The sequence below is a fragment of the Misgurnus anguillicaudatus genome, chromosome 3 (assembly GCF_027580225.2).
Source record: "Misgurnus anguillicaudatus chromosome 3, ASM2758022v2, whole genome shotgun sequence".
NCBI classification, from domain to species: Eukaryota; Metazoa; Chordata; class Actinopteri; order Cypriniformes; family Cobitidae; genus Misgurnus; species Misgurnus anguillicaudatus.
The window spans coordinates 1,715,066-1,729,186 of record NC_073339.2 but is presented as its reverse complement, the minus strand read 5'-3'; the positions used below and the strand labels follow the sequence as shown (position 1 = coordinate 1,729,186).

General features: G+C 36.3%; 1 protein-coding gene across 1 annotated transcript; it reads left to right on the top strand.

Moving 5' to 3' along the window:
* The first annotated feature begins 606 nt into the window (after positions 1 to 606).
* LOC129445375 (uncharacterized) lies at positions 607 to 13,000 on the top strand. The gene is made up of 4 exons (XM_073860052.1): positions 607 to 1,162; positions 5,699 to 6,369; positions 10,044 to 10,431; positions 11,506 to 13,000. The coding sequence occupies exons 1-4, from the start codon at positions 892 to 894 to the stop codon at positions 12,852 to 12,854; spliced, it is 2,679 nt and encodes an 892-aa protein (XP_073716153.1). The 5' UTR covers positions 607 to 891; the 3' UTR covers positions 12,855 to 13,000.
* Positions 13,001 to 14,121: the final 1,121 nt, after the last annotated feature.

Here is a 14,121-nt window from a genome sequence, read left to right as displayed (position 1 = left end):
TACTGAGACTGAACTTGACAAAATAGAGCATGACAGCTACGAAGCCAACACACACAAAAATACAGAATGGGCATTAAAACTTCTCAAAGACTGGCTAAAAGAGAAAAAAATGGAGACAGACAAGTATGAAGCAGAGGATCTTAATAAGGTATTACGATCATTTTATGCATCTGTGCAAAGTTTCACGGAAGAATAAACATGTTAATTTAAAACAAATATGCCAATAAAATGTTTCAAATTCATATTCATGTCCGTTTTTTTTCTTATGTGGCAAGTAGCCGTGTAATAAGCGGGATAATGTAGAGGCAGCCGGTAGTTATATGGAAATAAGCCCCTTTAGTGTGATACAACTGTCGGGGCTTATTTCCCGATAACTACCGGCTGCCTCTACATTATCCCTTACTCGCCTCTTTGTAAGTCGCTTTGGATAAAAGCATCTGGTAAATGCCTAAATGTAAAATGAGTCTGTACGTGTGGTGTCAGTGAAATGTATCTGTTTAAGGGATTCTGTTTTAAGAGCATCTATAAACATAAAAGCAAAATTGTAAAGTGCAACAGTCTTAAGTTGTCATTATGATTCAAACTCATTAAGATTTCCTCAGTGAAAGAGAATACAAACAATTATACAAGGTGTACACATCATTGTGTCAGCCATTACACCATGAAGAAACATCAACTTTTTTGTGTAATGAATGAGAGATGAATGAAGTGTTGCGTGTCTTCTCTCTCCAGTACAGCAGGAGGCGCTCTGCAGCTCTTTAGTCCGCCAATAAACCCACTAAAGAAAGAAAGAAAGCTCGTGTGTGATGTGTTTGTGTATCCTCAGTGTTTTTCTCTTTTGAGGGTTTTATTGAGTGTAAACAGAGTCTTTTTCTGTGTTTTTTCGTGTTGATGATGGATGTGATGTGCTGTAAATCAGTAGGAACTGATCAGGGCATAAAGGATGAGGAATCTACTGATCAAACCTCCACAGAGTCTCTGGATTCTGTCTGTAACGCTGGAGAACAGCAGCAGATCCTGCAGAACAAACTCAACATCAAACTCATCGACTGCACGAACCTCATGATGACGATAAAAACTGAACCCACAGAAATAAAAACTGAACCTACAGCAGATGAATATGAAGACAAACACAGTGATGGTCATGATTTTGTTCTGTCAGGTATGTCTCCGCAATTATTGTTGCATTTTTTTTTTTAATTTTAACCCCAACTGTTGCAGGCCCACAAACATTGTTTATGTAACTCTATGAGTGTAGTTTACATATTTTCATCACCTTTTAGAGAGTGAGAATTTTGTAAAATGTCACAGACCCACAGAGACCAAGTTGTTAATACATTTATAACACTTAATATCTAGGGACGTAGACAGAACCTTTTTTCAGGGGTGGCCTGATAAGACGCAGTGATTATATGGGGTGGCCAAAAAATACATTCAAATTTTTTAAATCACAAACATACACCCTGCAAAAAGTGCAGCATGAAGTTAAAGGGCCCATGGCATGAAAATGTTAGCGTTGCTGTTAGCCCAGCTAGAAATTAAAAGTTCTAAGAACGTTCTCTGAAAGTTCCCAATGTTCCCAAAAACATTCTGCCAACGTTAAAAGTGTCTAGTTTTTTTAAGTTCTAAGAACGTTTGTGTTGTCTGAACGTACCCCCCTACTTCCTTTGCACTAGAAGTGAAGTTGTGTTTTACTTCAAGGACCACAATGGAAATAAGTTATTTTAACTTTATTGTGTTATCCTTGACAAATGTGTTATTTCACTTTTTGTCCAATAAATCAAATCAAATCAAACGTTAGAATAATGTTAGATTTTACCATTTTTAAACGTTATGACAATGTCATGTTTTAATGTTCACACAATGTTTAAAACAACAGCTGTTTATTATATTGACTTGTTTGATTGTTATGTAAATGATAGAGAAACATTACATTTTATTATTTTATAAAACATTATTTCTGAATGTTCAGTAAATATATTGCTGTAGAAAACACAATTCACTTATTAGGTTTAGATGTTGCTGTTTTGTTTCATTTTAAGTCACCATTATTGTGATTAGTGTTTGTTTTAGTTGGACTCTTGACACTTGACTTTTTGCTTGCTATTTTTATCCCAGGTTGTGTTAACTTTGTGTTAATGCACCACATTTATTATGAACATGCAAAGTTAATAGTGTAATTCTGTAGTTGCTGGCACACAATGGTAAAGATCATCACCTCATTCATTCACCAATCAAAAGTTTATTTACTGCCAATAATGTATATTAGATCCAGCTCTTTCACAGCAGTTTGTCATTAAGGAGTTTTAGAAACTTAGTACAAAATATCTGCTATAAAATTGGGACGCACAAACGCCAAGAATCAGACCATGAATCTCAACCATGGTGACAACCAAAATTGTTTAAAAAATCCTTATTTATCCATGCTGCAGTGCATGCTGGGAGTCCTGAATGAGATTTGTAATTTGTTAATACCCAGCATGCATTGCAGCATGAAGTTTTTCATTTAATTGTCACCATGATTGAGATTCATCCTCTGAATCTTGATGTTTGTGCGTCCCAATTATATAGCAGATATTTTTTGTCCAAAGTTTCTAAAACTCCTTAATGACAAACGGCTGTGAAAGCACTGGATCTCATTTACATTATTGGCAGAAAATAAACTTTTGATTAGTAAATTAATTAGGTGATCTTTACCATTATCCACCAAGCACCAGAGAAGTACACTATTAATTTTTCATAACAAATGTGGTGCATTAACACAAAGTTAACACAACCAGGAAAAAACTAGCAAGCCAAAAGTGTCAAGAGACCAACTGAAACAAACACTAATCACAATAAGGGTGACTTTGAATGAAACAAAACATCAACATCTAAACCTAGTAAGTGAATTGAGTTTTCTACAGCAATATATTTACTGAACATTCAGAAATAATGTTTTATAAAATAATAAAAAACAATGTTTCTCTATCATTTACATAACAATTAAACAAGTCAATATAATAAACAGTTGTTGTTTTAAAAATTGTGTGAACATTAAAACATGACATTGTCATAACGTCTAAAAATGGTAAAATGTAACATTACTCTAACGTTCAGACAACAGAAACGTTCTTAGAACTTAAAAAAAACGAGTCACTTTTAACGTTGGCAGAATGTTTTTGGGAACATTGGGAACTTTCAGAGAACGTTCTTAGAACTTTTAATTTCTAGCTGGGAGGGCTGTCGCGGTAACCGCATTACCGTATGACCACGCTACTGACAAGCCCAACCGCATGGGAAAAAAAGCAACCGCAACAACCGCGCCTTTCACGTTAAATTCATGAAACTATATGCCGCCTTGTTTTTCACGTCATGCAGTGCATGTATAATAAAGGCCAAATAGATTGTTAAGAGTTAAGAGAGTAAGCCAATTTGTTTTTCGTAAATTTAAATTAAAAATGTAATACTTCATTTTTCGTTAAATCATAGTGATGTGTGAAAAAGTAAAACTGAGATGACAGAATAACTGTGGCGTCGTCTTCCTCTAGATGCAGTTTTAAAGATTAAAAGTACTTTAATATAACTGATCAACCCAAATAACGCCAAAATATAACTGGTTGCTTACCAGCATTAAAACCTCATAAAAAGACCTTTATAGGTTTTTTCTTTGTGCATCTGCAGCGTCCGCTCCGTGGATGCAGCCAATATAACGCCGCGGTTGCTTTTGTGAACTGACTGACTGCACACTTGACTTTCACATTTAGATATCCAAGTTTTTCATCAACAGTATCTGCGTGAAACATTATAAACATTGATGATCACACTCTTAGAAAGGATGTGTTAATTTTTTACACATCATTGTGCGCTAAGCTTTTAACACATTATGTGTAATTTTAACACATTATGTGTCATTTTGTGTTGATTTTGTGTTCAAGTATAACACATGTTGTGTTAAAAGTAACACAAAATGTGTTGTTTCAATAATAACACAGAGATGGGTGGATTCCAGGACGACGCAGTTAGTGTGTTTTCCCAGAATCAACACTAATGTGTTGTTTTTAACACATTCGTTCTAAGAGTGCATCTGCCGACTGCATCTCGACTGTTTCATCACATCCTCTATACACGGAGAGTCTGCTTTATTAACGGCTTTTCCTTCGCTCTGTGTGAGCTAAACGTTTCCGCTTTTTGCTTTTTTACTTGCATATAATTCTACATATTTTCGACAAAGGAAGACACAGGATATAATGTAAGTTATTATAGATAGCATTTAAGCTTGTTCTGAAATGATGACAAATCTGTGTGATTAAATATGACCTCTCCAGCTTAATTTATCCAAAATAATGATACATTCGTTTTCATACTTTATACACATTATAATGATAATTTATCTACTAATATATTATTAAAAATGCCCTAAATTATTATGCATTGCCTTCTGTATTGCATTCGTTTTGTACATTTACATGTGCACAAATACTGTCTAATTTTAATTTCTTTAAGACACTGCTGTGTTCTGTATTGACTGATGCTCTGTTAATTTGCGCTTAACAATCCTAAATGATGTTCTTCAATTTATTTTTGTTTTCTCAAAAATATATTTAGCTGTAGTATAGCTTGTGTTAATCTTTTTTTTCATAAGGGGAAATGCATGTAGCCTACCCTTCATCTATTAGTTGACCTCATTGTTCTGGATTTAAAAAATAATTTTTTTTAGTAAATGAAGTCGGTAAAACCGCATACCGCGCTGGTGAGCCACGCAAAATCACAAAAAAATCGCAAAAAAAAATCCCTTCACCGCAACAGCCCTAATTCTCTGTAGGTCTTAGCAAAAATGTGTCGTTTTGGGTGTATCCTTTAAAATGCAAATGAGCTGATGAAGTGCAAACTAATGACAATGATGGTGGTTTGATGCAATTCAAACTCAATTGTGATGTCAATTATTTTGTATATTTCATTTATATATATTGTCATTATGTGATATTATAGTATGTGATCCAGCTTTATCATAGCAATTTGTCATTCCGAACAATTTTGAAACACTGACACTTAAAATTAACCGCTGAATAGTGTAGACACACAAACATCAAGAATCAGAGTATGAATCACAATGATGGTGACAATAAAATGAAAGCTTCATGATGCAATACATGCTGGGTATCAAAAAATTACAAATCTCATCCAGAACTCCCAGAATGCACTGCAGCAGGAATAAATAATGAAAATTTTTACCATTTTCTTTGTCACCATTGTTGCGATTCCTACTCCAATTCTTGATCATTGTGTGTACAATTTGTAAAGCGATTAATTTTTTATGTGCACGGTCTCTCAAAATCCTTTAGAATGATAAAAATGTTATGAATTCTGGACATTATACTGTAGTATCACATGATTAACAGAAAATGATGCTTCTGATGAGTGAGAAAACACTAAATTAATAAATCAGATTTTTAGATTATTTTTGACATTAGCCTACGTATTAACCATCACCATTGATCTACACGATTGTCTTTCTTAGCCGTAACAAACATGTCTTAAACACACTAAATTACAGCAACTAGAACAAAGTAACATGCTAACGCTCAAGTCCAACTAAAACAAACACTGATCACAATAATGATTACTTTAAATGAAACAAAACTATCTAAACCTAAGTTAAAAAATATAGTCTACAGAATCTCACTTTATCTTTTGAAAAGTTTCATGTTTCTTTCAGATGTAAAGACTGAATCATGTTTGGATGGAGAAATAACGTCCTCAACATCAGAAGAGCGACTGACTGCACGAACAGTTTCCTGCATCACCGGTGGAGAGACATTGAGCTCACAGAGACATTTAGAGAGAAAACACACAGAACAGAAGCATCATCTGAAGAAACACACGAGTGAGAGGCTGTATCAGTGCAGTGAATGTGGAAAAACCTTTAGGAATTCATGGTTATTAAAATCACACCAGAATATTCACTCTGATGAGAAACCTTTTCAATGTTCACACTGTCATAAACGTTTCCGTCATAAATCTCAGCTGATAGTCCATGAGAGAATTCATACTGGAGAGAAACCTCATCACTGTCATTTTTGTGAAAAGAGTTTTAATCGACATGACAGTTTAGTGTCACACCAAAGAATTCACACTGGAGAGAAACCTCATCACTGTGATGTTTGTGGGAAGAGTTTTCATCAACTTGTTAATTTAGTTTCACACCAGAGAACTCATACAGGTGAAAAACCTTACAAATGTTCTCAATGTGAGAAGACGTTTACTCAGTCAAGTAACTTAAAAGCTCACCAGAGACTTCATACTGGAGAAAAACCTTACGTCTGCTCGATCTGTGGAGATAGATTTGCTCATTCTGGAAGTCTTCAGCATCATCAGAAGAAACATACTAAATAACAAACTACATTGAAATCATCATAGTGTCTTTACACTATGGTCATGTATTTTCTGTGAGAATGTTTGATGTGATAACGTGCTAAAACAAAAACAATTGATTTCTATAAATTTAAATTCTATAAATTACATCATGTTCTCAAAAAGGCGAGACAGTGGCGCTACATCACACAAAACTGTATTGACAGAACATGTAAACAAACAATTAAAACAAATCAAATTGATTTCATTGTATATAACACTTTTCCAAAGCAGCTCTACATTCATTATTAAAGTGCACAGAGAAAGTATTTAAAGGGGACATATCATGAAAATCTGACTTTTTCTATGTTTAATTGCTATAATTGTGTCCCCACTCCCCAGTGCTTCTATCGACCTAGAAAATGTGAAAAAGATCAACCCAGTAACTTAGTTTTGGTAAACCATTCTCTGTAAGCTTGTGAAAAAATAGGTCATTGTAATTTGTCTCCTATTGTGAATCTGTCCGAATAGGATAATACCGCCACCTTTATCTGCACTGTCCAACCACAAACACTGCCATTTAGTACAGAGAGAGAGAGAGAAAATAATTCACAGCAACTGAAGCTTTGTCCACACGAAGCCGGTGCATTCCCTATCCGATAATTTTTTTTCTTGTTCTAAAAAAATAATCTGTAAACACGAAACCACTGAAACCGACTGAAAGTGGTGTAGTAAATATGCCGAACCAGTATGGGGCGCTGTAATTCTGCCACAGATATACACTATACACGGAGAAGAAGACTTTGAGCATGCGCATAACCAACGTATGGTGTTCTCCATTATCGCTTGTTGGTCACCACAATTGCATAGAAGCAATAGATTTTGCTGTAATAAAGCTAGTAGGCTTTAGTAGCTTCTGTAGCACGAACACAATCACGTAGTCCGCCGTTATTGTTGTTGCTGTTACGTGTGACACTTCCGAAACGTGATGTGATGACGTTTTCGCTTCACAAAATATACGGATTGGCTGTATAGACGAAACCGCAAGGGTGTCGATTTCAGATTTATCCACTTTAGGACCCGGCTTCAAAAAATAGCGGTTTCAGTCTCCTAAAACGCCGGATCCGTGTGGATGAAACGCCAATACGATAAAAAAAATTACACGTATGCAGTGATACACGTCTCCGTGTGGACAGCCCCTGAGTTTCAATTGCAACAAACCACCATCATTGTGTTTGCTCATTTGCATTTTAAATGACACACCCCAAAACGCCACACTTTTGCTCAGGCCTACATAGTGGTAATTTTAACATGCGGGTATTAATTATTTGTAGGGATGCACCGAATCCAGGATTCGGATTCGGCCGAATACTGGGCTTTTTGACGGGGTTCGGGTTCGGCCGAATCCTAGATTTTTTTTCCACCGAACCGAACCCTAGGCTTGCGCTACGCTGTTTGACGTCACGCGGCCGTTGATTACACACATCGGGTGCTGACGTGGAGATGAGCTGTTTCTTTCGGTGAGCCTTAGGGGCTGGACACACCAAACCATTTTTTTAACTCGGCTGAAAACGCCTTGAGGACGCCAAATGCCAGCTGTTTTTCAGCCGAGCGCTTGGTAACTGTGATGCTTCAGCTGTGAGCTGGTTGGTTGCTGTGGTAATGTCCCGCCCCTCCTCCACTGTAATTGGACGGCCATGTGAAAACTGACATTGACGAGCGGAGCTTTTCACTCAAAGTTGAATATGGTTTCCAGGGCGGAGCTGCTTGCTTATTGGAAAAATGAGCGTGTCGCAACGCATCGCTTTCATTATGCATAGGCTTATGGTAATTGTCAAAATAGTTTTTCCAACTTGTCATCCTGGCATAATGTACGGTTAAAATTAAATAAAATGAAATATACACTGCTGTGGACGTTGTTTAGTTCATTAATGTGTTTTACTGTGTTAACGGAATAAGGATGCGAGTAGGATTCGGTATTCGGATTCGGCTGAATCTTAAACAGTGGATTCGGGATTCGGCCGAACCCAAAAAATCTGGATTCGGTGCATCCCTAATTATTTGTGGGGTATTTTGAGCTAGAACTTCAATTATGCACTTTGGGGACACCAAAGATTTAGTTTACATCTTAAAATAATCTCATAATATGAACCCTTTAAGAATTCTGATAAAACTCAACACTTAAAAACTTTCTCAAAAAGACTTCACATCTCAAGACAACCACCCCACTTTACAGAGACAGAAGAGTCACCTCACCAAGATTATTGTGTTTCTCTCTTCAGATACTCAAAGCCCACTTGAAGGTTACCTACTTTAATCTAATTGTACAAGTGTGTAACCATATTTGGTATCGTTGTGATGGTCTCAGTGCATCTGGTAAAATCCACCATTGACATAGAAATTGGGTTAGAAACTGAAGATAAACTTTACCCAGGTCTCCCACACAAATGACCTTCTGTATGTAAATGAAATGAATCTTCACACAAAAATCAAATACACAGCAAACTTACAACTCCCCGAAATGTAATAATAAATAAATAAAACACCATTCAGTAAAACTACATCGCCAGGTAACATTTCTAAACTCTCATTTTTACTATTAGAGGGTTTTGTGTGATTGATCAATGCATTATATTGCTTAAATTGGACTTTGGATTGTTTCGTATTATTGAATTTCTTATGATTGATTAATGTGTTATATAAGTTGAATTAAATTTTGAATTATCATGTTGCTTACCTGGCTAATAAATTGTTACGTTTGGATTTATTATTGAATAAAGTAAATTTAAAGGAACAGTATGTAGGATTGTGGCCAAAACTGGTATTGCAATCACAAAACTTGTGGCTAAAACTGGTACTGCAATCGCACAACTTGTGGCCAATACACAAAATGACAACATAAACATCAGTTGAGGGCTGCAACTACACTTTTTAATGAAGTTTAATATGGAAAATGGATAGACTATTCCTTTAACTACTGCAGGTATGAGAAGCTCTCAGAGTAAAAATCAGGATAGAAAATTACTTCTAAATTATATCTTTAAAAAAACATTTTCAATCACAATAAACTATTGGTAGCTACATTTCCCAGCTACATTCAATTGTATTTCTACATCACATGATTTACAACAACAGTTTATTACTGTACTGTATAATTTCTACGTAAAGCACTTTGAATGACATCTGTGTACAAATAAACTTGCCTTGCCTACTAACACAGCATTAGCAAAGGTATTGAATGATAAAACAAATTCACGTGCACGGTTCTCAGATCTAAAGCTGCGTCTTAGCCCAAAACACCTTGAACTGACATATTAAAATATATATGTGTCATTGTTTTGTGTCAAGATGCAACAGTAATGTTTTTGTAAGGAATGTTTGTGAAATTATTTATATGCCCTAAGGCCTAATGCTGAGTTTTAATTTGCTTCATACAGGCACTGGACAAAATAATGTAAACACTTTACTATGCGGTCAAAATAATTTGGCCAACTCTGATTAACTACTTTGCAAAATAATAAGTTTGCAAATCACCTTTATTTAACTATTTGTATCCCTTATGTATTTTAATTGGAACCTTGGAATTTTTGTTATGGATTGTATTGTTTTTCAGCAGGGTTCTCTCTCCAGTACAGCAGGAGGCGCTCTGCAGCTCTTTAGTCCGCCGATAAACCCACTAAAGAAAGAAAGAAAGAGCTCGCGTGTGATGTGTTTGTGTATCCTCAGTGTTTTTCTCTCTTGAGTGTTTTATTGAGTGTAAACAGAGTCTTGTCTCTGTGTATTTTAGTGTTGATGATGAGATGGATGTGATGTGCTGTAAATCAGGAACTGATCAGGACTTACAGGATGAGGAATCTACTGATCAAACCTCCACAGAGTCTCTGGATTCTGTCTGTAACGCTGGAGAACAGCAGCAGATCCTGCAGACCAAACTCAACATGTGTTCAGTCAAACTCATCGACTGCAGGAACCTCGTGATGAAGATCAAAACTGAACCTACAGACATAAAAACTGAACCAACAGAAATAAAAACTGAACCCACAGCAGATGAATGTGAAGACAGTCATGTTGATGGTCATGCTTTTATTATTTCTTCAGGTAACTTATGTTTTCTCAATTATTGTTTTTTTTTTATTATTTTAAACCCCAATTAACTGTTGCAGGCCCACACAAATTGTTTATGTAGGGGAGAACTGTGATTAGAGTAACGCTGAACGAAAGCAACAAACTCATGTTCTCAGATTCCCCTTATTACATTTGCATTCCAAGCTATGAAAGCATCTTTAGCACGCAAATCCTGACAGAGCTGACAAATATTGAGTTATTTCGTCACCGTTTTGGGCGTGTAGGTCCGGAAAGCTGTTTCGACCATGATAAGTAAATTCCTAAAGCAGTCATTTTTTCTTATAACGCGTTGTGTTTCTCATTTTCCCTGTTAAAAAACAATAGACACCATCACAGAAATTCTATTGGTTTTATTGGGAATGTTATTGGTTCTAATGTAATATGGCCCAAAACACACTACAGTGTATTGGTCTTTGTTGGTCTCTAATGGTATGTATTGGTTCTAATGGATTATGGCCAATATAATATTTTCCAAGCATGGAAAAGTCTGATTTTCACACTATGACCCCTAGAATGTTTTATTGAAAATGTTTGGTCACCCTTATGGTGATCAGTGTTTCCTTTATTTGGGCAGTTAATTTTTTTAGTTTGAGGTCTTTGCAACGGTGTTTATCAAAAGACATTATTTCTTGTTAAGGACGTTAAAGCAAAGATTATCAAGTGATATTGTTTGCACTGTAAAAGAAAAATGCTTGACTCATTGATAGTTAAATAGTTGAAACTTGTGATTTCTTAAATTATAATTTTGCACAAATTATATATTTTAAGACCAATTCAAGCATTCTTATCAAGTTATCTTATGACACATCAAGCTAAGGTTCGTGTTAAGCATTTCCCTTTTATAAAGATGTAGCCAAAAATTCAGTAAAAGACGAATACATTTTCTTTATTTGGGTTTTATTTTATATCAATGTCCCATCTGTAATGACAGGACTGACAGCTGTCTTCTGTCTGTCTGTGAATATCAAAATAAGATACAGAATCTCAATTCGTTCTTCTTTGTGTATGAAAGTAAAATGAGGATTTAGTTGTTTCATATTTCTTCAGATGTGAAGAGTGAATTATGTTTGGATGGAGAAATAACGTCCTCGACTTTTTCCTGCATAACCAGTGGAGAGACATTGAGCTCACAGAGACATTCAGAGAGACAACAGACAGAACAGAAAGTGCTTTTACACATCAATGAGAAACCATATCAATGCAGTGAATGTGGAAAAACATGTAGGGATTCATTCTCTCTAACAGCACACCAAACACTACACACTGGAAAGAAGCCCTATCAATGCTCACACTGTGATAAACCTTTCAGTCATAAATCTCACCTGATAGTCCATGAGAGAATTCACACTGGAGAGAAACCTCATCACTGTGATGTTTGTGGGAAGAGTTTTAATCGAAATGACAGTTTAGTGTCACACCAGAGAATTCATACAGGAGAAAAACCTTACAAATGCTCTCAGTGCGAGAAGACATTTACCCATTTAACTTCCTTAAAAGTCCATGAGAGACATCACACTGGAGAGAAACCTTATGTCTGCTGTCACTGTGAAAAGAGCTTTTCACATCAAAATACCTTTAGAGATCATCAGAGAGTTCACACTGGAGAGAAACCTTTCGTCTGCTCTCAATGTGGAAAGAGCTTCACTAATCATAGTTCTATTAAAGTTCATCAGAGAGTTCATACGGGAGAGAAACCTCATCACTGTAGTGTTTGTGGGAAGAGTTTTAGACAACGGGCTACCTTTGTGAGTCACCAGAGAACTCATACAGGTGAAAAACCTTACAAATGCTCTCAATGTGAGAAGATGTTTACTCAGGCAGGTCACTTAAAAGTTCATGTGAGAGGTCACACTGGAGAGAAACCTTATGTGTGCTTTTACTGTGGAAAGGGCTTCACTAGTCATAGCTCTATTAGAGTTCATCAGAGAATTCATACTGGAGAGAAACCTCATCACTGCAGTGTTTGTGGGAAGAGTTTTAGGCAACAGGCTGACTTACTGAAGCACCAGAAAATTCATACCGGAGAAAAACCTTACAAATGCTCTCAGTGCGAGAAGATGTTTGCTCATTTAACTTCTTTAAAAGTCCATGAGAGACTTCACACTGGAGAAAAACCTCATCACTGTAATATTTGTGGGATGAGTTTTAATCAACATCACCATTTAGTGTCACACCAGAGAACTCATACAGGTGAAAACCCTTACAAATGCTCTCAGTGTGAGAAGACATTTGCTCATTCAGCTTCCTTAAAAGTCCATGAGAGAGTTCACACTGGAGAGAAACCTTACGCCTGCTCGATCTGTGGAGAGAGATTTGCTTCTTCTAGAAGTCTTCAGAATCATCAGAAAAAACATACTGACACAAACTACACTGAAATCATCACAGTGTCGGTCTAATAACGTGCTAAAAAAATGATTGATTTCTTTGAATGACTTTGACCTCTGTAATTTGTGGCACGAAAAGCAATGTTTTTTTAGCCTGGCTCCGCCCTCCTACGTGCTTCAGCTTAATTTTCACTTCAGTACTGCGTCTGGGACTGCTGTTGAGATTGTGCGTCAGTTTGAGTTGTAGTTCAGTAATGGCAGCGGAGAAAGTTGTTGCAAAACTTGCCGAATATGCAGAAGTTAAGCCGGAGCAAGAAGCAGGTTTGCTAAGTTTTGTTGGTCTGATTATTCTGACTTTTTGTTTCTGGCCAGTTTCGGTGAATGATATACGTCATAACCACACGTTAGCGATCGCCTGTGGTAGATCCTGAGTGACTCTGGGCAGATCCAATAATTTTAAACTTCAACAGAGGACCCTCCTTAAAGGGGTCATATTATGACATATTTTTAAGATGTAAAATAAATCTTTGCTGTCCCCAGAGTGTGTATGGGAAGTTTTAGCTCAAAATACTCCACAGCTAATTTATTATAGCATGTAAAAATTGATAATTTGTAGGCCTGAGCAAAAGTGAGCCGTTTTTGGGTGTGTCGTTTAAAATGCAAATGAGCGGATGAAGTGCAAACACTGATCACAATGATGGTGATTAGTTGTAATTGAAACTCAATTGTGCTGTCAAGTACTTTTTACTTTCTCTCTTTCTCTCTGCACTATGGCAGTGCTGTGGTTGGATATTGCAGATAAAGGGGGCGGTATTATTATAATTCGCCTTACTACCTACCTCACAAAACAGGCAAAATCTGAACGACCTAATTTTTCACACGCTTGCAGAAAATGGCTTACCCAAACAAAGTTACTGGGTTAATCTTGATTACATTTTCTAGGTTGATAGAAGCACTGGGGACCCAATTATAGCACTTAAAAATGGAAAAAGTCTGATTTTCACGCTATGACCCCTTTAACAGAAGTAATGCTTTGCAATGGAGCGTGGCCAGACTCTCTGTACAAATTAAATTAATGTACGAGAGTCTGGTTGGACCAGGCTAATGTTTTTTACCACTCTGTCGAATTTTCCCTCTATTGCTCAACAAATAAACAGGTTGACCAATGAGATCTGAGCATTCCATCACATTCCCAGAGCCACTGCTGTAACTCAAAATGTGAGATGTGGTGTTACAGCACCCAAAACTATTGACAGAGCGCGTAAATACATTGAAACAAATCAAATTAACTTCATTTATATAATGCTTTTTCAAAGCAGCTGTACATGAATGATTATTA

Coding starts and splice junctions, on each gene's coding strand:
- LOC129445375 (XM_073860052.1), top strand. CDS start 892: ATGATGGATGTGATGTGCTGTAAATCAGTAGGAACTGATCAGGGCATA. Junction 1,163..5,698: donor TCATGATTTTGTTCTGTCAG/GTATGTCTCCGC, acceptor TGTTTCTTTCAG/ATGTAAAGACTGAATCATGT. Junction 6,370..10,043: donor ATCATCAGAAGAAACATACT/AAATAACAAACT, acceptor CGCGTGTGATGT/GTTTGTGTATCCTCAGTGTT.